Raw genomic sequence first — 26841 nt, 5'->3', positions numbered from 1 at the left:
GTAAACTAATATGTTAACCTCTGAACATACTTTATCAGTGGTAAGGGAAGTTGTAATTAAAGGACAGTTGTAATAAAAAATCACACAAAAAGGATTTGCATTTATTTGTTTATATTTTCATAGTTTGAAAGTTTTCACAAAAAAAAAAAAAAAATTTTAAGTTGCCAGCCACCGTTAACAGTTTTGATCATTTTCCCAAACTTCACGGCCCCCAGAATAATTTGTTGTATGAATATCTGAACATGCAATATATCAAAAGAAAGAACAGAGCCTCTACTTAAAAATAAAAAGCTAGCTAGCAAAACACAGATGGAGTAGATTGAGTCCATCAACACCCCACAGCTTCTCCGCCCTGTAGCTCGTCCTGGGTCGACATTTCATTCAGTAACATTATGCAGTTTTGATTTATATGCTGTTTAATGTTTATGATAATGTTATTATGTGCAGAATTATTAGGCATGTTAATTTCCTGGTCATATTTTTTTTTTCAGGCACATTTTACCAATTCCAAATCACATTAATCTTAATAACTACTATTAATTTTGTATTTAAACATTTATAAGTGATATATAATTGTTCATGAAGGCTGGAAATGAAAAACGCCTTACATTCAGGTGTGCAGAATTATTAGGCACATTTTCTTTTACAGATAAAATAAGCCAAAAAAAGAGATTTAACTCAGACTTGTAAGTCAAGGATACAATACTAATGCAATACCAGAAATTGCAGTTAAGGCATGACCATTGGATAGTGAAATGCTCATTGGGTCAGCCGAACAAAAACAGGTGGAGAAGAAAAGACACGTTAACACGTATTAAATGTGGTCTGCCTTTGGGTTCAGTGTTCTGTCATGAGTGGTCTGCAGCATGCTGGACAAAGGAGTAGCACAATGAACAGTCTTTGTATATAATTCTTAACACTCAGAAGATTTCAAAGGAAACGTAGTAGAAATAGCAAACCACAAACTTCAGACGACACCGAACAATAAACAGAAAGAACGTCTTTGTAACTAATGTAACCCCTTTTCCCTGAAGGAGGGAACGGAGATGTTATGTCGGATTGAAATTACACATTGGGTCCCGGCAATTTCAACAGAGGTACAGGAGTTGTGGCGACGTTCACCCCTTCAAGGAACGGGGGTTACATTAGTAACCTAGACGTTCCCTATCAGTCAGCCACGTTCAACGTTACGTCGGACTGAACTGACGTATTGTGATCACCTATGGAAAGTGAGTCTTGGAACCCGCCTCCACTCACTCACTCAGCTCAGAGATCCACCGGTTGACGATCACACGTTGATCTGATTGGTTACAAGGTAGTTTGTGACGTCAGAAACACCAGCGATTTCAAAGCGTGTTTTTGAGACTGTCTTTGGTTCACTGCAGTTTTAAGGAGAGAATACTCAGCAATGCTGTCGACTTATGAATTTACACATGCTTTGTCTTAAAGCACATTAAAAACACCACATAGACACATAAACAACATTAAAAGCTGGATTTTCACCACAGGGGGACTTTAATGTTTCACGTTTTCACCATGAATTAAACTGAGAAATGTAGATCTTCTTTAACGTGAATGTAACATAAAATGTTGCTATTTTAAATGAATCCATATATAAACATCATTACTAATTTCAGCAAATAAATTTTAAAAATGCAAAATCTGCACAAAAACATTAATGAAAAAGTGATATTACAAGCGTTTTAAAAAACTGACATGATTGTTACAAAAATCACAAGTTTGGGGCCTCTGGAGAACTGATAAAAGTTGAAGTTTAACTTTTGCATAAAGTTTAAGGTAAAAATAACTGCCATTAATTAGCAAATATTACTAGGCTATCTTGCAATTAGATAAGCTGTTCATTAATTACATCACTTTATCTCTTTCTTTATCCCCTTTTTTTCCCTCTTCTCTCCTTCTTCCCTGCATCAGACACTGCAGTAGGCTATCTATGGTATACTATAATGCTAATTTATGTGTCGTGTGTCATGTGAATTCGGCTATCCGTCACAGTCAGGTAACTTTCACCGTGTCTAGACCTGGTGCGAGTGGCCAGGCCCGCTTCTACTGGGGAGCCTGAGTGTGTGAAGCTCCCTAAACAAACAAAAGCAATGCTGTCTACACTGGATGTGGCGAGAGGAGACGCGACAACAAATTCCCAATAATAAACTGAATGCTCGTTCTTAAAAAAAATTTACGTGCGTTCTATTTCTGACGCAATTCAAGCACTCGCTGGGTGGGGGAAGATTGATGCGGCGGACCGGGATGTGTCTGGGGTTTTTTTTTTTTTTTTGTTTTTGCTTAATTTGATAATATTTCAAATTAATAGTATTAAAATAGTATTAGTAATTTAAAAAAAATCACTTATTTTGGTGCCGCTATAGATGAGTTGGGTCCCTAGCATTTACCAATTCCGCCTATGCCACGGACCAACCCTGCGAAGGTGATTGGGCTCTCAGGCGAGATCCCAATACGTCAGTTCAGTCCGACGTAACGTTGAACGTGACTGGCTGAGAGGGAACTGAGGGTTTAAATACACACAGGAATAATTAATGGAACAAAAAACAGGTGCGTAACTCAATCAGAAACCATGGAGACAAACTAGCAACAAGAACAAGAAACAAATCAAAAAATAATAATAATAAAACTAAACATAATCCTGACACTAGCACATTTTACATGCAAGTCAAATTCAATTTTAGGTCTATACAAACATGATGATTATATGTGTGTACAGGCATCAGAATATACCATACATGGTCATACAAGTATGCCAATTTTTGTGCATTTCCTTTCCTGCTGTTATTGGGCAGTCAGGTTGTCAAACTGCATATTTTCAGTCAGTGTATAATATCAGTCATGCTCCATATAGACTGTTCGTCTGTTATAAAGCACTGTTCACAAATGTAATGATGAAAACTTGGGGGAAATGAGGCAAGTGTGAAGAGTTGTGTGAGACAACAGGAAACCAATATTCAGTGCATTCATTTCCTCCTTTTTATCTGATGTGTCACAGTCACTTGCGTCAGAGACCATATATCAGGTTTAGGTTCTCTTGCTGAAACCTAGATTAACTTGTACTGAGGAGATGAGAGAGAAAGTGAAAGGATTGATCAGATTAAGGATGGTGGACTTTTGGCACCTGCCGCTGTTGCTGTGTCTCACAGGACTCCTGCAGGGGGGTAAGACTGAATATCATTTCATTATATCATAAAGATTACAATATATAGACTGAATTTATAATTTGGTTCCACTTGGACACTGTATTAGGTGACTACTACGTACTAAAATTTACATTAATAATTTGATGCAATGCGCTTATTTTATACATGTTTTTACATGGTACTTATCTGAATGTTATTGCAGCTGTAATTAATATCTATATTTACATCAATAATTACACTGTTGACCCTTATCTTACACTTTAACCCACCCATAAACTTACCCATACTACGAAACCTGTCCTAACCTTACCCGTATCCAACCTCAATAGCAGCACAAGTGTTCTGCAATACCAAATCAACACAATAAGTGTGTGGAATGCAGTGTGGAACGAAAAACATTACCAAACATCCTAGCTGTAATTTTTTAATATAATGAAACGTTGATGGTGACGACTTACAAGTCTTAAAATGACAAAATAATACCATAAAGTTACACAGCTTTATACAATATAAATATATATATTCAAACTTCTGAATCTAAACAACAGCTTTGGGCTATTTAAGTGTTATTTACTCAAATAAAATCACTCTGCTAAAGCTCTTAAATCTTATTTTGCACTTCTACATATTCAGTCTTGCTGTGTGAAAAGATGAGAGAGAACTAATGCAGTCACACAAATCTATCATATGGGTTCAATTGACTTATTATATAGTGCATGGATTCCCCCATTCACTTTGTTGTATGGAAAAAAAAATAGTGTGAAAATAAAAACATTGAAAGTGAGTCACACATGTTTGGGAAAGTAAATGATGACAAACCATTTTTGGGTGAAATATTTTACATTTACCTGTCTGATGCATTTCTCCACACAGATCTGTGCTACGGCCAGCGTCTGGTCCAGATCCAGGACGGTCCTCTGTATAGAGTGCAAGGATACCCCATCTCCATATCCTGTAATGTTAGTGGGTTTACAGGCCCATCTCAGCAGGATTTTGAATTTAAGGTCAAGAAATCAAACGCGGACATAAATATCATCAGTACTCAAGATGCAGACTTTGCCTTCGCAAAGTACTCCAATAGAGTAAGGGGAAAAGATATTGAGATTGAGAGGTTGTCAGGATCTTCAGTTCTCTTGAGGATCAAAAATTTGCTGGAAGGGGATGCTGGTGATATCTTCTGTCAAACCCCAAACACAGATGGCAGATATTTCGGAAGTTATGAAGCAGAAACAAAACTTAATGGTAAGATATTTCATTATCTTGAGTGTTTTGGTGATTAATCAGATGATTTGGCTATTTTGAGATTACTGACATTTCATTGGCATATATATATATCTAGAGAGATCCATCTGTTAGCATCCATTGCCATTTCCATTTATCCGAACAGAAGATGATCGGCTATAAGCTGAAGTTGAACTTATATTTATTTGAATCACTATTATATCATCCATCAGTTACTCTCTAGATATTGGTATTGAAAAAACATAATGGTCAACCATTCGTTACTAATGTTTTCAATGCAAAAATCCACAGTGATTGAGGACACCCTGAAGGCCTCGTACTCTGGCTCTTCCTCTCAGAGCTTGTCTGAAGGTGATCCTCTTCAGCTTGAGTGCCAGGTCTCCAGTGAAACTTATCAGCACACCCATCTGTCGGTCAGCTGGTTTCTCCACAGTGAAGCGGATGAGAACCCCCGACCAATCATCACTCTGGACAAAGATCTGACTGTAAAGCCAGGAGCTGGATTTGAGGATCGCTACCACAGAGGTCTTATCAGCATGGATAAGGTGGAGGACACAACCTTCAGACTGAAGATGTTGCAAGTGCAGCAGTCAGACCAGGGGAAAATCTACTGCAAAGCCAGTGAGTGGATCCAAGACCCAGACCGTTCCTGGACACAGATTGCCCACAAAACCAGCACACCATGTAACGTGGAGGTCAAACAAATTGGTAAGATTTATATTTTGTAATTTAAACCAGAGTTTCTCAACTGGTTTTGCTTCTTTTTGCTTCTTTTTGACTTTACACCTAGTGACCCAACAGAATTTATAGTAGAAAAGTAACAAAAAATGACCTTAAAATGTTGATATTCATTCATATTTATCTACACATTTTTCTAAATGTCTCTTAAATTTCAGTCATTTTATGCTCTCTGTACAATTACTCCTGCTTTTTCCTGTGTTTCATAAGTGGCTGAGGCAGGTTCGTTCAGTGTCTATATGAAGGCCTCAAAGGAGGCCCTACAGGTGGGAGATGCCCTGGACATCCACTGCAGTGTGAAGGCACAGAGTCTTCCTGGTCATTTATTTTCTGTGACCTGGCTGAAGGACCAGAAGAACGTGGCTCAGATTGGATCTTCTGGGATGCTCACCGTGTTTGACAGTTATAAAGAGAGAGAGAATGCAGCGGAGATGAGAGCAGTGAAAAGCAGTCGTACGGACTACTTGCTGACCATCCGTTCGGCTAGGGCTGAAGACCAGGGCCAATACCAGTGTGAAGTATGGCAGGAAGACATGAATGCTGATGGCACCTTCAGAAAAATACAAAAACAACTTTCCAGTCCAGAGACTGTGAGCATCACCGCCAAAGGTAAATAATGCTACAGTGTTTCTCCTCAACAGTCAAGTGGACTTTATTGTGTTGCAATTCAGTTGCTTAGGTGTTCTGGTCATTTCCACTGTCAAGAACATCCTAGACATCTACCATGTAATGTGACATATAATTATTATTTATAACAAATATATAAATACACAGATAAAAATAAATAATTCAATTATATGTTATTGCATCACAAGACACTGACATTGCCTGTTTATTTGCCTGTCTGGTCAGAGAGTGATCTGACGCTGGTCATGGTGACGGAGGATGCTGTGACGGAGGGAGATACTCTACAGGTCACCTGCTCGGTGTCCAGATCCAAAGGTCCTTTATCAGTGTCATGGCAACACAAGAAAGACTCGGGGGATTCCTTCAGTGATGTCATCAGTCTGACCCATGAGGGAGTGATGAAAGATATTGGGACAAAGTATCAGGGCAGACACGTTCAAACACTCCATTCTCCAGCTGGAAACTTTACCCTAGAGATCGGTGCATCTGCAGCATCTGACAGTGGCGAATACAGGTGCAGTGTGTCTGAGTGGACCGTACAGAGCAATGGAGAGATGACGAAAGCCAACACACAGTCTCAGCAAAAAGCCATTTCGGTTAATTCTATTGGTAAGACTGTTATATAATCTCACATTATTCTCAGGATCAGAGAAATTGTCTAGATATGCTGACATAAATTCTTTGTCATTACTTATATTTCTACTGCATGTTACTGATACCAGAGTATGAATAATCACTGCAGACATTTCTTTTCAGAATCTCTAATGAGGGTGACCTTGATAAGTCGTACACCAAATGTGCATATAAATTCTCAAGTAGAATTATTATGTATTGTCAAAGGGCCTAAAGTGTCTCTGACTGTACGCTGGATGTTTCAGCCCCCCAATTCAACTGTACAAACGAATATTTTATCCATACGCCACACTGGAGAAATCACCTGGGGAGCAGATCAGAGAAACTATCAGCTGTCCATTCAGACACAGCCGTCAGCCACACATTTTTTGCTCATTGTGCCACAAGCCAGCAAGCAACACGGAGGACAGTACCAGTGCCAAGTTGATGCCTATCAAAAGTATGTACAGAAAGCCATGAAGAACTCCAACCTGCTGGCGGTGCCTGTACAAAAACCTGGTAAATACAGCTTTTTTTTCCATAATTGTATTAAGAAGGTTCATTCTACATCAAACATTTGAACATACATTAGTCTTTCTACTCTTATATCTTTTGATCTTAAGGCCTATGCTGAAATGCTTAAAATTAGTTTTGCAGACAAATATAAGTTGTTTAGTCTGATGTTACATTAGGTGTCATTAACTACTATGTACATATATAAAATATGTACATACAACATGTTACATTGTACTTATATTTAAAGTATCTGCACATAATTGCACATGTAATCACACTGTAGAAATTAAAACAACAATTACGCTGCTTTTAAACCTACCCTTCTTCTAACCCTACCCATATCCCAACCTGGTCACCCATTATTTTATAATTACACAAATATGTGTTTGGTAATGTTAATTGACAATATTTTCTTACTATTAATTTAGGGGAGGGTTAGATTCAGGGGATAGTTGTGTAGGGATACATGTGTAGACATGTAAAGTCTACACCGAACAGGCAAATGAAACCACTATGGTTCAATGGTCAGGAAGGCGGTGAAGCAGCACACTGTGGAGTGCATAGGACAAGCTGGAGTACTGAAGAACACCTGGCCATTCACTGCAACCAAAGAAATTACCAGCCGTAAAGCTTAATATTTACGTACATATTTACAGCGGGTCTATTCGCACGGGATTAGTATTACCTGAGGTAATTTTTCCGGACCTTTTTACTGAAGGTAAAAGTTGCTGTAATCTTTACTGACATTGTCCGTAATGATTACTTAGATGGCACATTCAGACGGGACTAAAATCACAGAGAAGCTCTTGTAATTATTGCTTTACCCCACCTCTCCATGTTAAACTAGTCCTGTCCGAATAGGGCTCTACTCGTGCAGGTATTGTGTATTGGTATCCCGCTGAGATTTTCAAAGTGGCAAGCCTGGAAATGCCGTGCACATTCCTCTGCATCTTGACCAACATCTGGGATGAGGAAATCATGCCACAATAATTCAAAGAGGCCAACCATCTTTAAGAATAAGGGCAGGAAAGCACACTGTGGCAAGTACAGAGGAATCTCACTTCTGTCAATCTCTGGAAAGATCATTGCAACAATTCTAAATAGGCTGATTGACTCCATCTCAGAGAAGTCCTTGCCAGAGGCTCAGTGAGGATTCAGACATGGCCGAAGCACCATTTACATGGTCTTTGCAGTCAGGCAGGTTCAGGAAAAATGCATCAAGCAGCATGAGAATTTCTATGCTTTTTTTATCGACCTTACAAAGGCTTTTGACCCCATAAATAGAGAAGCCCTGTGGACCATTCTTGTAAAGTTTGGATGCCCCAGAAATTTTACAAACTTGATCTGCCTCTTTCACCACAGGATGATGGGCTTGTCCTCTCCAATGGAGATGCTTCACTTTCATTTGACATTTCATATGGGGTGTGGCAAGGATGTGTGCTTGCTCCCAACCTTTTCAACCTGTTCTTTACCTGCTTCCTGGCACATTCTCTATAAGGACTAGAGAGAGGAGTGTACCTGTGTTATAGATGGCTCCCTTTTTGATCTCCATAGACTGAATACCAAATCGATTGAACGGCTGACACTGATCCTGTTTGCTGATGACTGTGTCCTTATGGCACACTCTGTGCTGGATCTAAAAGTCATTATGAACAGAAGTTGCACATCTCTTTGGCCTCACCATCAGTCTTATTAAGACTGAGGTCTTATTTTAACTTGCTACTGGCTCTAGAGCCCCTCCACCTATAGTGACCATAGAAGTAACAAAGCATCATCCCTTCTGATGACTCGCTAGACAAGGAGATTTCTTCATGCATCAGAAAAGCCAGCCAATCCCTCAGTCATGTGCATCAAAGAGTACAGACCCACAAGACCCACTTCCTGTTGATCTGCGCATGCGTCGTGTCTGAACGCGTTGTTTGTGTTTGGAGCTCCATCGATTTGATTCATAATCCGTGATTTTTCTCTTTAAACTCACTTAAAACGAACATTTTCTACTTTTCCTCAATGAGAAGCACTGCTGCTCAAACCTCATAGTTACAACGCGGACTGTTGAGCGGACTGTTGAGCAGACGCGTCTCAAGCCGCTTAGTGATCCAACACCGGTTTTCACCTGTGGGTCACGGCTGAGCGCGTCTTCTCTACACTCACTTACAAACGAACATTTTCTCGCCTATCGCGCGTCTACATTACACCCGTACCACTAAAAAGACGGATTATATCCAAGACTTCAGTCATAAATTAGTATTAATATTGATAGCATCACTGGTAGCGTCATTGCTAACTTACTGTCCATCTGTTAAAATGGCGAATATATCAGATGTATGTTGTCTACCTTTTGGTGCAGGTGAGGACACATTCGAGCTGCACGCGGTGCAGTCTGAGCTGGAAGCTGTAGAGAAGCAGATCCGCGACCTTTTAGAGAAACAAGCCGAGCTGAGAGACCAGCGTTTAGCTCTTGAAACAGCACGCGCCGATGCGTCTATGAGAGACCGGCGTTTAGCTCTTGAAACATCACGCGCCGATGCACACAAATCAGTGACTAACATTAGTAATCCGCTGACCCCGACCTCGTCTACTCCGTGCGTTTCTCAGCATTGGTCCCGAGCGCCTAGGTCACGATCAGCCATGGTTTCATTCACTCCGGCTCTGACACGCCACCACGAAGCCTGGCTGGTTCCGCAGTGGAAGACGCGGGCCAGGACCAGAGCAAGAATCTCTCCGCCCTTCCCGGTTTTCGAGATCTCCACCCAGAACTGCTTCTCCCCTCTTCGCGAAACGGAACGCGATGCTGTGATCATCGGCGATTCCATCGTCCGGCACGTCCACGCTACGTTAGGTAAAAGTAAGGTGCGCACTCACTGCTTTCCTGGTGCTCGTGTTCTTGATGTCGCTGCGCGGGTACCCGAGATCTTGAACGGTGACGAGCGTGTCGGAGCCGTCGTGTTGCACACGGGAGTGAATGATATCAGGCTGCGGCAGACAGAGGTTCTGAAGAAAGACTTCAGGAGCCTGGTCTAGACGGTACGCAGCACATCGCCTGAAACAACGATCATCGTGTCTGGACCGCTTCCCACGTACTGACAAGGGCATGAAAAGTTCAGTGGATTATTTGCGCTAAATGAATGGTTAATGTCATGGTGCAATGAGTAGAAACTGCTCTTTGTAAATAATTGGAATCTGTTTTGGGAACGTCCTAGGCTCTTCCGCACTGATGGCTTACACCCAAGTAGAATCGGAGCAGATCTTCTGTCTGATAACATCTCCAAGATGTTAAATACCGTTTGACTAGTAACCAAAAGTCCAAATTACAGTCTCTGCTGCACCAACTTAACTGATATAAATACTAGTGTAGAACATTGCATAGAAACTGTGTCTATTCCTCGTTTAGTGAGATCAAATAATAAATCTACTGCAGGATCTAGGAAAAATCTAATTGTTATTAAAACAGAAAATCTCGCTATTAGTGAACAAAAACAATTTCTAAAGCTAGGTCTTCTAAACATTAGATCACTTACACCTAAGGCAGTTACTGTAAATGAAATAGTCACAGATAATAGATTAGATGTACTTTGCCTTACTGAAACCTGGCTTAAACCAAATTATTATTTCGGTCTTAATAAGTCTACTCCACCAGGATACTGTTATAAGCATGAGCCCCGTCTGATTGGTCGTGGCGGTGGTGTTGCAACAATCTATAGAGATATTCTTAATGTTACCCAGAAAACAGGTGACAAGTTTAATTCGTTTGAAGTACTTGTACTAAATGTTACGCTCTCAGATGTAAGAAAAAAATCCCTATTATCTCTAGCTTTGGCTACCGTATATAGACCGCCAGGGCCTTACGCTGATTTTCTAAAAGAGTTTGCAGATTTTCTCTCAGATCTATTGGTCAACGTCGATAAAGCATTAATTGTTGGAGATTTTAACATACACGTAGATAATTCAAATGATGCATTAGGGGCTGCGTTTACAGATTTATTAAACTCCTTTGGGGTCAAGCAAAACGTCACTGGTCCCACTCATCGTCTTAATCATACACTCGATTTAATTATATCATATGAAACCGATCCAACCGATATAGATATCATTCCACAAAGTGATGATGTCACTGACCATTACATGGTAACTTGCATATTACGTACTGCTGTAATATGTCATGCTGCGCCGCGTTTTCGACCAGGCAGAACAATCCTTCCATCCACCATAGATAATTTCTCAAATTGCTTATCTCATCTGTCTCAGCTGCTGTCTGAACTCAAACAAACAGATGAACTAGAAGAACTAACTAGCACTATGAGCACCATTCTCTCCAGAACATTGGATATTGTTGCACCCATTAAATTAAAAAAGGTCAGAGAGAAAATTACAGCACCATGGTACAACAATACTACGCATGTTCTAAAGAGAGAAACCCGTAATTTAGAGCGTAAATGGAAACAAACTAATTTAGAGGTTTTTAGAATCGCGTGGAAAGATTAACGTGAAAGATCACGTTATAAAAAGGCCCTAAAAGCGGCCAGGGCTGAGCACCTCCGCAAACTAATAGAAAACAACCAAAACAATCCAAGGTTTTTATTTAACACCGTGGCAAATAAACAAGCTTCACCTGAACAAAATATCCCGTTACAGTTTAGTAGTAATGATTTCATGAACTTCTTCACTGAGAAAATAGAAAGCATCAGAACCACAATTGTAAACGTTCAATCTTCAATCGCGCCTTATAATTCAGCCTCAATTATCACCCCGCTGTCACATGTGTTTCCATGTTCTGTTGTTCCCGCCACTGATTTGTCTATGGACACTAATCACTTCCTCACAGCTGCTCATCATGTGTGTTAATCTTCAATGTGTATTTAAGTTCCTGTCTGCATTCAGTTTATTGTCCGGTATTGTCTGTTGTAACCTGGTGTGTGTACCCTCTTCCTCTGGAATTAAACGCTACTTATTTGTATCTTTGTCTTCGTGAGCTCCTTTTGAATCTGCCCTATGCAGCGCCGTTACAGAATACCGGACCAACACTAAAGAACGCGTTTGTATATATATATATATATTTTTTTCCCTTTTCGTGTTCAGTGTTTTTTGTTCCGTTTTCACCCCTGCTCGCACTATGGACTTCCCAGCTGTTAGACTCATGTGCCTTGAGCAGGGAGAACGCTCCCTCGAGGAACATCTAGAAGAATTCTTGGATCTCGCCCATCAGACCACCTTCCCGGACTACTGCCTATGCGCGTTTCTGCGACACGGACTCAACGCTGTCACTTGTGCACAGTTGTCCGTGAAGGATCCTCGAGGGAGCTTCGCGTCATATGTGGAGTGGGTGCTGGCGTCCTGCAGATCTGCGTTCACCATCGAGGATGCCCCCAGCCCCACTCCCCATCCAGTGCCCAGCCAGAGCCACCCAGACGGAGAGGAATATCGACCTGAGCCCACCGCAGGTAGCGCGACGGAGACCGCGTCAATGTATGAGCCCGCACCTATAAGAGCAACTGAGGACCACATCACGACGGAGCCCGAGCAGCGCGCGCCTGACCAGGTGTGTGAGCCGGCCGAGCCATCCATCGCCGAGGGAGTACTTGTGGACTTCGAGGGTTCGGAAGTTAGCCCCGCCCACCCCCCCCCCCCCCCCGCTGATGAGAGTGCGTCTCTGGAAAGAACACTTTTTGATTTTGAGTTTAAAGAGGAGATTTGTTTAACGCCTCTCTTGTTGCCTGAATCTGTTAATCCTGAACCTGTCAGTCATCCGCCTTTTCTATTAGTCCCGCCCAGCCTCCCTCTCCCACCTCCTCTCCTAAACATCATGAACACTTTATTTTTCTTTGGTTTTTACATTGGACTTCAGTCTCTACCCCAGTCTCCAGCCATCGTTACCTCCCAGTCTCCTATGTCACCCTTCTGTCCCTCAGTACCACCTCTGCCTCTCAGTAGTGGGGTACCACTTCGGACCTGTCGGGAGCCATCCTCGCCTGAGATAGTTGAGCCCACGGCTCCACCTACATCCTCGGCATGCTACATTCTGCCTCGACCTGCTGACCTGGCTCCCGAACCTGCGCTTCTTCCTACCTCGACCTCGGCGTGGACCATCAGCCATTCGGTCTCGCCGGTCTCCCTCGGCACGTCGGCTCCACCGAGGTCAGACGTCGCTTCACCTCTGCTGCAGACTTGCGGCCCATCCGCTATGCTCTGGTCCTCCACCCCTTCTGCTACGGCTTGTTCCGTCCTTCCTCAGGCTCCACCTCCGCCCTCGGTCGCTCCAGCTCGCCCTCAGACCTCCGGATCCCCTCCTCGCTCTCGGGAGGTCGTCGCCGCGGCTCCATCACGGTCATCTGGATCTTCACCATCTCTCCACTACCTTGGCTCATCGGCTACGCTGTGGGCCCCTTCCTCGCCGTCATTGTCTCCAGTCAGCCCCATGGCGGCTCTCATCACCATTTCGCCATGGCTCCTCCCTCCGTCTCCGTCGCCGCCGCCGTGGGGTGCCACTCTGGCTGTGGCCTGGGCACCTTCCATCACGCCCCTGCTCAAGGCCCTCCAATGGCTCTCACCACCATCGGCACCACCCTGGACCCTTCTGATCAGCCTCCTCCCGGTCAGCCGTCCTCCGCCCGAACCTCCTCCTGATTCCTCTACCTTAGTTGCCTTACCCACCTTCAAGACCCCCTCCATCCTTCCCTCGATTCTTTTGATACGGCGCAAGGTCGCGCCTACTGGGGAGGGGGCGTTATGTCACATGTGTTTCCCTGTTCTGTTGTTCCCGCCACTGATTTGTCTATGGACACTAATCACTTCCTCACAGCTGCTCATCATGTGTGTTAATCTTCATTGTGTATTTAAGTTCCTGTCTGCATTCAGTTTATTTTCCGGTATTGTCTGTTGTAACCTGGTGTGTGTACCCTCTTCCTCTGGAATTAAACGCTACTTATTTGTATCTTTGTCTTCGTGAGCTCCTTTTGAATCTGCCCTACGCAGCGCCGTTACACCCGCAAGAACAATTACAGTGCTTTACAACTATAGAACAAAAAGAGTTAAATAAACTTATCACTTCATCTAAAACAACATGTTTATTAGATCCTATACCAACTAAACTACTGAAAGAAGTGTTACCTATAGTGGAAGAGCCTCTCCTCAACATTATTAACTCATCTTTATCTTTAGGTCATGTTCCAAGAACATTTAAATTGGCAGTTATAAAACCACTCATTAAGAAACCACAATTAGATCATAATAACCTAGCAAATTATAGACCCCTTTCAAATCTTCCATTTATGTCTAAAATATTAGAAAAAGTTGTGTCCGCTCAACTGGGCTCTTTCTTGCAAGAAAATGACAAGTTGAAAAGTTTCAGTCTGGATTCAGACCGCACCATAGCACTGAAACTGCACTCGTTAAAATCACAAATGATTTACTTTTAGCTTCTGACCAAGGCTGTATCTCAATATTAGTTTTACTTGATCTTAGTGCTGCGTTCGATACTATAGATCACACAATACTCTTAGATCGACTACAAAATTATACTGGTGTTCAAGGACAAGCATTAAGCTGGTTCAGATCATACTTATCTGACCGCTACCATTTTGTCTATTTAAATGGAGAAAAATCAATCATAACTCCAGTAAACTATGGAGTGCCGCAAGGATCTGTGTTAGGCCCTCTATTATTCTCAATATATATGCTGCCACTTGGAAATATTATAAAGAAACATGGAATTAGTTTCCATTGTTATGCTGATGACACTCAAATATATATTTCATCACGGCCGGATGAAAACGCAAAATTATCCAAATTGACAGAGTGTGTTAAAGATATAAAAGACTGGATGACACGTAATTTTCTTTTATTAAATCCAGACAAGACAGAGGTACTACTTATCGGTTAAAAAAAACGCCCACAAAACCTCTCACAATACAACTTTAACATAGTAGGATGTCCTGTTACTTTATCCTCTACAGTAAAAGACCTGGGTGTTATACTAGACTGCAACCTGTCTTTTGAAAATCATATTTCATATGTTACAAAAACAGCCTCTTTCCACCTTAGAAACATTGCTAAGCTACATAATATGCTATCAGTTTCTGATGCAGAAAAGTTAGTTCATGCGTTCATGACCTCGAGACTAGATTACTGTAATGCTTTATTAGCTGGTTGTCCTGCATCCTCAATAAACAAGCTACAGTTAGTCCAAAATGCAGCCGCTAGAGTTCTTACTAGATCAAGAAAATATGATCATATAACACCGATTTTAACATCACTACATTGGTTACCTATAAAGTCCCGTATTAACTACAAGGTATTGCTACTGACTTATAAAGCCCTAAACGGCTTAGCTCCAGTCTATTTAACGGATCTTCTATCGCCCTATAATCCATCGTGCTCTTTAAGATCACTAAATTCGAGGCTTTTGGTCATACCTAGGATATCCAGATCCACCAAAGGAGGGAGAGCATTTTCACATTTAGCTCCAAAACTCTGGAATAGCCTTCCTGATACTGTTCGTTGCTCAGACTCGCTCTCCCAGTTTAAAACTAGATTAAAGACGCATCTCTTCAGCCAGGCATTCATATAATAATTTTAATCTTACAGTTAAATCCGGTCTCTAGTTCATAAACGCCAGAGGAGAACTGGCCCCCGACTGAGCCTGGGTTCTCCCAAGGATTTTTTTTCTCCATTAGGTCACCTGATGGAGTTTCAGGTCACCATTAGGTCACTTGATGGAGTTTTTCGGTTCCTTGCCACTGTTGACTTTGGCTTGCTCAGTTGGGGATATTTAATTTTAATTTTATCAATCAATAAATTCCACTAGAAACAAACCTTGTTGTATTATTTTAATTTAATACTGTGAAGCTGCTTTGATACAATCTGTATTGTGAAAAGCGCTATACAAATATACTTGACTTGACTTGACAAGAACAAGCTGGCAACCAGCTTGATAAAATCAGGGTATACAGGTTGTTCATGCTCACTAGTCTTTTCTATGGCTGTGAAACCTGGACACTGTACTGAAAGCACCTGAAACAGCTTGAGCAATTCCATCAGAGGTCTCTATGGTCAATCATCAGCATCAAATGGCAGGACAGAGTTTTGGATAGAGCCGGCCTGGTCAGTGTCGAGGCCATGATCATGTTTGTTGGAGAGGCCATGTTATACATATGGACAGTTCCCGTATCCCATGATAGATCCTCTACAGAGTGCTGACTTAAGACCACAGGAGTCAAGGTTGCCCAAAAAGCATTACAAGGACTGTATCAAAGAATATCTTAAGTACTTTGATTTTCCTGTGGCAGAACTCGAATCCAGAGCTGAGGACAGAACAGCTGGCATTTTAGCTATAAACCAATTCAGTAGAATTCATTGCAGTGCAGCTTTCCCTGCATCATTTGGCACTGTAGCCCAATATGTTTTCCCTCAGTAATTGTTTGCCTTATCAAAGTTAATCACATAGTTTAGGTTTGAATGCCGTCTGCTCTGTTGTGACCAAAAGAGCGTGGAAGATATATATAGTTTTTCTTAATTACAAACCCAAACCTGACCTGTTCCCTAAGATATTCATGAAACATTAACCCAAACCCGACTCAAAACCCGCAAGTTCGTCTGGACACATCTGGCTCTGGTTGGGAAGCAGACCTCTACTTTACTGTCCTAAAGTGTGCACATCCAGAATAGGTCTTATCAGTCAAACAAGTTCCCAACAGAGAAAGACTGCACAAAAAGTGATGTCATCGTAATCAATAGTTATTACTGTATCATCACTGTTATCAATATAGTAAATACATTTAACATTTAAATTAAAGTGTTACCCCTAATAGAAACAAATGAATCTGGAAAAAGTTTTGCATAACAACATGTATGCACACAATAAATACATTATGTAATATGTGCATAGTAGTTAAATACTCCTAATCTAAAAAGGGGCTGATTTGTTTAACATTTTTGGTTATAACATAATTCCCATAATTCCATTGGTGTTATTTCATAGTTTTAAATAGGGGTCATATGATGCTTTTTAATGTTTACCTTTAGTGTGTAATGTATCTGTGCATGTATAAGATCTCATACTCATAGATAAAGCTCATAGTCTCCTACAAATTAATTTATTCTAAAACTACTCCAGACTGTCAGGGTTATGTTCTGTTGTGTGTTGGTTCTGTTTATCCCTGTGCCTATCATTTGACCCAGTTTCCCAGTGTGTCTGATTAATGATTCCATTCCTAATTCACAAGTTCCCTCGTTTAGTTCTGTTATAATTACTCCTTGTTTTGTTCAGCTCTTTGTCCTATCTCATCAGTATTAAGAGGTTGTTTCCTGTGTGTGGCTTTCATTGTTGGATTAATGACTATTTCCTGGTATTCTCCTTCGTCGTGCACTCCCTTGCAACAGCCACCCGTGACAGAAGACAGGACCATAACAGTATTTTTGCAGCTCTGCCATTCCTGCCATTAGCCTGCTATACTTGTAGCACAGGGAGTCTCACACCAGGTTTTTTTTTGGAGTTGTCATGCCAAACTCATTATCCAGAGCGCTCGCTTTGCATGTTCTTCATCTCAAGCCTCAGCAAGCTGTCCAAGGCATGCCTCCCAGGAAGCGGTTCTCGATACAACTTTGCCACATTCGTGTAGTGGGTGCTGATGAACATCCCGTGGAGGATGACAGCAGACCCCAACCCAGAGCCCAGTCAGCCTTCATCCAGCCTGATGGAGCTACAGCATAACATCACTGCAGACATGGAGTCAGAGTCTGCCGTGGACAACGAGCCTGTAAATCAAGCTGAGCCACACCTTGCCCCGGAGTCTGAGCCCATGGACATGTCTGACCAGGTGCGCGAGATTGCTACAATGACTTTGGGTCTTCCAGCACCCAGCTCTGCCTCAGCGTGAGGATTCCCCTTCTCTGCCTCCAGCCACAAAGCCCCGGACTCCACCCTAGTCCTCCGACCCATTGGCTACGCCTTGGCTCAATGCTTCCTCAGCTCCACTATGGTCCTTCATCCCACCAGTTTCACCGGGTCCCTCGTCCCCCCCGTCTCCCCCCCACCACCACTGGATTCCTGTCTTCTGGCTGTGCCTTTTGTTCTGTGTTCCCTGTGCATGTCTTAAGAATTAACCCAGTGTCTGATTAATGATTCCGTTCACCTGTTCTGTTAATTAACTCGTTAGTTCCCTCATTTAGTTCTGATACTTCCTGTTTTGTTCAGTTATTTGTCCGATCTTGTCAGTATTTAGAAGTTGTTTCCTGTGTTGCTTTCATTGTTGGATTAAAGACTATTTCCTGGTATTCTCCTTCTTCAGAAGGAGCAGCCACCCGTGACACGGACCTGCCTAAAACACCTTGATATTACACCGTCCAGATATTACTTCTACAAACATTTATGTCACAAAGTGAAATATTAGCATAATGCCTGGCCAAAGCCATACATAAAGAAAGGATTTAGTGAATTGTGGTGTTGTCACCATGTCTTGGAGACGCTGTTTTTCCATGCGAAAGCAAAACCCTGTTCCTTGGCCTACTGAAATTGGATGCAATTACGAATCAGTTGTTAAGATTTATTTGTAATGCTGTTCCTGACCAGTAAAATCCAAAAGTTAGCTTGTGTACAGTGCATTTTACAGACGACAGCTTCCTGAACCTGGGACTATATTAGAAATATATATTTTATAAAATGTTTTAAACTGTATTTTATGTTGTCACTTCAGGACATAAAGCTTTTACAATGAGAAGACAAATTAATAACGAGAGATATCAATTGAAAAGGAGAACTGGAAACTTAACCATGACTCAGACAGAACAAACACGTGACGACATATGACAACATTGTGTGTGTTTGTGTTTCAAGCATGTAAATTAAATTACAGAACATTTGTACATGTCCTTTCACAGAGCTGCAAAATATCATATCCCACTGCTTTTATAAAGCATTTAGATAACTGTAGATTCAGCAATTTACTGAATATTTCTGTCTCTCTCTCTCCTCACTTTGTAATGTTTACCAACAGTCAGCAAGATGAGCCTGTCCAAACTCAAGTCTCGCCTGGAAACCACTGTCAACACTGATGCTAAGATTGAATGCTCAGTCCTGACGACAACCACAAATACTTCTCGTTTCACGATTACATGGATGATTGGGTCCCAGATGCTCTTAACTATGGACCTAGATGCTGTTGTCAAGTTTGGCCCTGCAGCTGGACTAGAGATGGACCAGAGAATCCGCATGGAAGTAAGACAGAAACAGACCTTCCAGCTGACTCTCCATCAGGTCAGAACATCTGACAGTGGACAGTACCGCTGTGAGGTGGAAGAGTGGCTTCAGGATCCTCTTGGAGACTGGTATTCCCTAAAGAAAATGTCTGGTTCCACAGAGCTTGTTGTCAATGAGAAAGGTGAAACACACACACACACACACACACACACACACACACACACACACACACACACACACACACACACTTCATTGCAATGGTCTTTTCACTGAACTGCAATATTCTTCACACAAATATGTTTTTAATGATTAAAACAAAAACTCTTCTTTACTCAAATAAAAGTCTAGTTTAAAATGTGTTTCCAATATTTTAATATTTTAACAAAACTACTTTACTGACTGTTTCTAAGAAATAATGCAATATACTCTATTTTGTTATTCTCATGATATAATGAGATGCAGGCAAGCCGATCTAATGAGAAAATTTAACAATGTTGCGATTTCATATGAACGAGTTGTTGTACAATGTAAGTTGTAAATAAATGTCCCTTTTTAAAAAAAAAAAAGTAAGCATGAAGGTTCACCTCTAACCCCATCCTTAATCATAATCATCAGTGGGACATAAGTATTTTCGCATACGAATTAGCCACCAATTCACTAAAACATTAAATAGTTACAAATTGCCATGAAAGTGCTTTTAAGTTGTTAACACATTTTTAACTTTATGCCACCAAAAATATCAAAATGACTTTTAATTCAGAAATTAAAACATCAAGAGATTTATTCAAATTGTTGCATGTATGTATTTATATAAATTATGTATTTTTGAATAAATTAAGAAATTCAGAAGAAGAAAAAAATCTCATATCATAACCCACTTATGGATGTTGTACTTTTCTTTTCTTTTTCAGCCAGTGATTTCAGAATGAATAAAGCTAACACTCAGCTGAAGGTTAAAGAGGGAGAGCAGCTGGTGTTGAATTGCTCAGTGGAGGGTATTGGGTCTGATTCCACACTTCGCTATTCCCTTTCCTGGTTGTATAACCGAGATCAGTCCTCCAGTTTGACGCTTCTGACCTATAATTATGATGGCCGTCTGATATTCAACAGCAATGGGTTTGAGGGACGACTCCACTTCTCCAGCCCAGCAGTGGGTGTCTTTCACTTGGCTATACATAGAGCCATCCAGGAAGACAGGGGGCGCTACTACTGTCAAGTTCAGCAGTACCAGCTGGACTGTAAAGGGCAATGGTCATCTAAGGCAAGCGACAAGTCAGGTTACACAAATGTCAGTGTTCAGCTTATAGGTGAGTATTCTATATTTTTTTAATTTAGAGTTCTGAAATCATACAAATTTTTGATTTAGAACATCACTTATGTTGATTTTTCTTTTCTTCAATTAAATTAAATCAGAGAACAAACTGCATGTGCGCAAGGAGGACAAAAGCCTCAACATCACCAATCTGCAAGAGGGGGTCACCGTTGACTGCATCATTGACTCACGGTCCAGTGATGTATCTGTGTTTGAGGTGACTTGGTCCAGGGGTCAGAGAAACGAACGACCCATCATCATCTTCAATGCCAGCCGTGACGGAACCTTACACAGTGCAATCGATGATAAAGATCTGGTGTTTAGACGCCCAAGTGCCATGCACTATAAGCTGACTGTGCCAAACATCAACCCCACTGATACTGGCCTTTACTACTGTCAGGTTGCTGAATGGATTCAGACAGCTGCGAACAAGTGGAGAAGGATTGGTGAAGACAAGTCTGGAGAGCTATCCGTCCATGTGGACACTGCGGAGAGGAAAAAAACAGACAGCTTTACCATGGATGGGACTAAAAAGCATCTTAACATCAAAGAAGGAGAGCAGTTTGAGCTTGCATGCTCTTTGGATGTAGAAAAAGAGGATCCTACACGTCACTACACTCTCAGATGGGTGTTTAATAGCCTGGAATCTAATAGCGGGACACCTTTATTGTCATACTCTTATAATGGTCGTCTACAGTACTTTACAGAAAACAAGGACAGGTTACACTTCTCTAGACCTTCTTCTAGTACTTTCAATCTGGTTGTATTAAACTCAGATACAGCTGATAGTGGAAGCTACCAGTGCAGAGTTGAGCAGCACAAGCTCGATTGTGAGGGCAAGTGGGAACTCACGGCACAAGCCCAATCAGGCTCAACTAACGTCACGGTTCACAGTACTGGTAATACATCCATTTACACCTCATCCACTTTTCGTCAACTAGTAGTCTTATTAATAACTTACGAAACCTTGTCATATAGCTTATGGCTACCAACATATGACCGTCTTTAATGGTGTCACTGTATTCTGTTTCATTCTTGTTTGATCTGTGATGTTGTGTTTCGTTTAAACAGAAAGTAAACTGCGTGTTAAGAAGGAGAACAGAATGCTCAACATCACCAATCATCAGGCTGGGTTCACCGTTGACTGTGTCATTGAGTCACAGTCCAGTGATAAGTCTACCTTTGAGGTCACCTGGTTGAAGGTTCAGGAGGACGGACCAGTCGCTATATACACTGCCAGGCGTGATGGTACCTTACACAGTCCAATCGGTGATAAACATCTGGTGTTTGAACGACCACTTGCCACACACTACAAACTGACTGTGCTGCAGATCCAGCCCACTGATGAGGGGCAATACTACTGTCAGGTCGAGGAGTATCTTCCAACTGCTGACAACTGGAGGAAATTGGTTTCAGATAAATCTGGAGAGCTCTCTGTCCATGTCCACACTGAAGGTAACTATCTACAAACTAACATGTCTTTATACTAAAGATACTTTAACCCTCTGAGGTCTGAGCTGTTTTCTGGGCCCTGGAGGTGTTCTAACATGCTCTGACATTTCTGGTTATTTTTGTTACTTGTGACATTTTCATGGCTAAAGTCTAATTACACTGTATTCAGCACAAACTCTGCTACAATAATATATCAGCAGCATGTATGTAAAAGTTTGTAGTTTTGAGATAATGACATTTATGCGTGGTTTGTGAAAATACAAAAAAAATTCTCACTGAAATAAGGTCATGAAACCCATACTGATTATTTCTTCACAAGACTTTTGAAAATTGTATGACGTAGCCTAGAATATTTGCTGCAAAACTATGTGAAAATCACCCTGACTGCTCATTCAGATAAGACAATATATTGATTTAAAAATTTTACGACGTGTTTTGTGTGAAAAAGCTTTATACTCATTAATATGTAAGGCTTTTCACACCTGAGAAAGACAAAGACCCTCCCCTAACGGCCCTATTAGGAGCTATCAGGCCCTGTCATTCTGAGCAACCTTGCACAATACTGTAAATGAGGAGATTTAAAAAAGAATGGCTTTTAAATTGTCTGGATTTATTTACAACACAAGATAGTCCAAAGATACACAACAAATGCCAAAAAAGCACTTATTGAAAACAATGATCCAAAGACAGAAACCTTTGTGCCATTCCTAAAAACATTGTACATACCTTTCATTTCCAAGGTGTTTGATTTTCACTTTACCATGTTCATGTACAAACTCATGTGAATGTTGAAGTCCTCAGTGGCATCTGGGCCCTGAAAAAAAAAAAGTGAACATACTGATATCAAGAGAAAGGCCTGCACGATTTTGGGAATAAATTTTAGATTTTTCTGGTTAAAATTGCTTTTTAAAATTCACAGAACACACACACACACACACACACACAAATGTTTCCAACAATATATAATATAATATAATGAACACCAGGTTTGTTGTGCCTTGTAGGCATAAGCTATGCAGTGCTGGATAAAATAATAATAACAATAACCAGTATAAATCTTCCAAAAGATTTCAGTAACAACTAAGCTAGAGAAAAATATATTGATTATCATGTTACTTCAAATGTTTCCATTCGTTATGATGATATGAAATGAGATAATAGTAAAAACATGAAGCCGTTTGCTTTTCAAACGCGATCGCGATCCAAAATATGATACATTCAAACGCGATCGCGCTACAAAATATGATACATTCAAACGCGATCGCGCTCAAATATAAAACATTATGGTTACCATATACATATCTACGTTTGACCAGATATCCACAAACACAGTAACAGTAAACACGGGTCTAAATATTATAATATTCACCATATATCTAGCAACAGTTCAACTGCAATGTGAAATTTATGCAACAATAGCAAACTAATATGTAAGAATTTCTTACCTTACATCTTTCTTGTCTTCATATCGCGTTCTTCTTCTTCTGATGTAAATCCAATGTAAGCTCAGGCGCGTCTAAAAGCAGAGACTTGTGAAGTGTTTTTGTGTTTTGTTTTTGAGGTACTGTAGGCCTAATGAGCGCGATTGCGTTCCATGTGGAGATTTGAATGTGAATCTCTTTTGCGCGAGTGGGCGTGGTAAATTAAAAAATAATTAGGAAGCGTTTGAGGAGCTGGACATCTTGTTGGTTTTATACAAATTACTTAAACAGAGAATATTTGTTTTCAGTTTGAATCCGATCATTTAAAAGTACACACTTAAATTTTTATAAAGGTATATGGCTCATAAATGTGTGACAAGTATTCGCTGAGTTTTGTTTCAGTTTATAGACGTGCTAAAGAAAAAAAAGTTCAGAGGCAGAACGCACACCCTGTTTATTTTCTTTATTTTACAAAAGCACAATGTTTTGATTTGATTGTAAGTGGACACATACAAAAGTAGAAATATCACAGATTCTTTTTTTATATTTCTTTTTTCTGTATGACCATAAATGACGGAGTAATTTAAGTTTATAGTGCTACAATGTGTAGAAAATCCAGCAAAACGCGCCCGCTCGTTTGCCGACCTCAGAGGGTTAAAGGTGCTTTAAGAGTAAGAGTTTCAGAGTGAAGTGTGGCACTGTGTTAATTTACACATGTACAGCTTATAATACAGTGATTTTTTAATACTACAATACTATTTTGTTATTTTGTCCTGGAAGTCTCAGCAGCAGTCGAAGCAATATAACACTTTTTCATAGGGGATCCACTGTCACAGCACAGTTTAAATAGCAATATTTGACTAAATAATCTCAATGTACTTTTTGGCCAAGCTATTCAGCCTTATATATTATTTTGAAATTAAAACAATAAAAATGTAACGCTTACTAAAAAAAACATGACATATTTTATCTGTTTACTTGCCTGTCATGTGTCCATTAACTGTCATTAGCCCAATCAGGCTCAACTAACGTCATGGTTCACAGTACTGGTAATACATCCATTTACACCTCATCCAGTTTTCGTCAACTAGTCGTCTTATTAATAACTTACAAAACCCTTGTCATATAGCTTATGGCTACCAACATATGACCGTCTTTAATGGTGTCACTGTATTCTGTTTCATTCTTGTTTGATCTGTGATGTTGTGTTTGATTTAAACAGAAAGTAAACTGCGTGTTAAGAAGGAGAACCGAATGCTCAACATCACCAATCATCAGGCTGGGTTCACCGTTGACTGTGTCATTGAGTCACAGTCCAGTGATAAGTCTACCTTTGAGGTCACCTGGTTCAAGGTTCAGGACGGACCAGTCGCTATATACACTGCCAGGCGTGATGGTACCTTACACAGTCCAATCGGTGATAAACAACTGGTGTTTGAACGACCACTTGCCACACACTACAAACTGACTGTGCTGCAGATCCAGCCCACTGATGAGGGGCAATACTACTGTCAGGTCGAGGAGTATCTTCCAACTGCTGACAACTGGAGGAAATTGGTTTCAGATAAATCTGGAGAGCTCTCTGTCCATGTCCATGCTGAAGGTAACTATCTACAAACTAACATGTCTTCATACTAAAGATACTTTAAAGGTGCTTTAAGAGTAAGAGTTTCAGAGTGAAGTGTGGCACTGTGTTAATTTACACACGTACAGCTTATAATACAGTGATTTTTTAATACTACAATACTATTTTGTTATTTTGTCCTGGAAGTCTCAGCAGCAGTCGAAGCAATATAACACTTTTTCATAGGGGATCCACTGTCACAGCACAGTTTAAATTGCAATATTTGACTAAATAAGTTTTTGGCCGAGCTATTCAGCCTTATATATTATTTTGGAATTAAAACAATAAAAATGTAACACTTACTAAAAAACATGACATATTTTATACTTGCATGTCATGTGTCCATTAACTGACATTAGAGAACCTTGAACATGTGAATGTGTCTATAAATTATTAATATTAAATTAAAAACTCAGGGGGTACTCCAAGTAAATATTTTATGTCTAAGGGGTTTGTCTGAAAAAAAAAGTTTGGGAACCCCTATTGTAAGTGATTTGAGCCATTTTTGATAATTTCCACTAGACTTTAGTCACTAAATTACTCTGTCAACATCCCTTCAACTACACTAAGTAGATGTTAATGGATCAGCATCCTTCTTGTTGACACTTTCAATGCAAAGTCAGCAAACTCCAAGGACATCTTATAAACCTGAAGAGAGCTATTCATTCCCATTCATCACAATGCCAGTCTCTTAGAGGCCGCAAGATCCCCCGGAAGTACACACACACACACACACATGTATTTCGAGGCAAGCACTTCAGTCATAAATGACTAATCACTCTAGAGCTGCAGGAAATGACATCATGACAACATTAACCCTAACCTTATTTTAAAAATAACTTACAGCACATTCAACCATAAATCTAATGTATACACAAAACAACAAATATTTAGCTTTTCTAAAAAAAGAACAATCTAACATTTGATTTGTTTCCTCAGGTGATCCTGAAAAACGGACAGAGCCGTTAGGAGCAGCGCTGGGAATCACTATTCCTCTGATCTGTTTACTAGTATTGGTTATAATATTGTTGTTGAGAAGAGAGCACAAGAGGAACTGTGAGCTGAAGAAAAAGAAAGCCTGTCTGTGGGCTGAAAACAACCCTCTTACCCCTATGCCGGAGGTCAATGATCCTGAAGCGGATCATTCCTGATCCGAACCTGTTTACCACAGTTACAGTATTAATCACACGGGCCTGTGACACACACAACGTACTGTTACTGAGGGTTATCTATTTTAACTCAGATACAAGTTTATTTACTCGTTCATTTCATGCTAATGCTAACCAGACTATCTCTTTTGTATTAAAGGATTAATATTACTCTAAATAAGTTCAATAGGCAAGATAAATAGAATATACAAACATGATATTCAAGCAGTTGTTCTCAGCTGGTGTTTCAGGACCCTGATTTTACATTTCACATCAAGTGTCGGCCACCCAGACAGTGTCGGCCCAGGTCCGGCCCACATCCGGTACATGTGGACTCAACGCTTACCAAACAGACCCGTGGCTAAAACAGAATCAAAATAATGCTGAAGTAAATAAGAATGTCCTTAAACTGCGCATCGAAATGTATTCTTTTTAATAATAATTTATTACTGGTAATTTGGTATGACCATGATGGATGTAACAGGCTTGTCTTTATATGTGAGTGTTTTGTTTTTTCTAAATGTAAATGTTCGTTGAATTAGATTTTAGATGCATTCTCTTTGTAGCTATTAATTCACTGCAAATATTACATAGTGGGCACAAACCATAATCTCCTTTAAACCCATATTGTATGCAGTGTAGGTTCTGTTGTATTTTACCTTGCTTAATTTTGCTCATGGTTCATGAGGATGAACATGTCATTCAGCCTGCCCATGCTTCTGAGTGAAAGATGAATTTATGACAAAATACAAAAAAAAAAAAAGGCCAATAGTTTGACTGCATGCACAGCCTTTG

General features: G+C 40.5%; 1 protein-coding gene across 3 annotated transcripts; it reads left to right on the top strand.

The window, feature by feature from the left end:
• Positions 1-3032: 3032 nt before the first annotated feature.
• On the top strand, positions 3033-26259 carry cd101 (CD101 molecule). Of its 3 annotated transcripts, XM_079880636.1 has the most exons (12): positions 3033-3182; positions 4038-4406; positions 4698-5114; positions 5355-5753; positions 5997-6380; positions 6528-6902; positions 18887-19270; positions 20001-20396; positions 20503-21300; positions 21473-21856; positions 24497-24877; positions 25838-26259. In XM_079880636.1, exons 1-12 carry the CDS (start codon positions 3089-3091, stop codon positions 26047-26049), a joined length of 4593 nt encoding a protein of 1530 aa, XP_079736762.1. In that variant the 5' UTR covers positions 3033-3088; the 3' UTR covers positions 26050-26259. The 3 variants fall into 3 exon arrangements, with proteins under 3 accessions (XP_079736762.1, XP_079736764.1, XP_079736763.1); XM_079880638.1 differs by lacking the exon at positions 21473-21856; XM_079880637.1 differs by lacking the exon at positions 24497-24877.
• Positions 26260-26841: the final 582 nt, after the last annotated feature.

Source organism: Squalius cephalus, assembly GCF_949319135.1.
Source record: "Squalius cephalus genome assembly, chromosome: 9".
In the NCBI taxonomy this organism is placed as follows: Eukaryota; Metazoa; Chordata; class Actinopteri; order Cypriniformes; family Leuciscidae; genus Squalius; species Squalius cephalus.
Note: the sequence above shows the minus strand (reverse complement) of the source record. Positions and strands in the feature narration are given on the sequence as shown.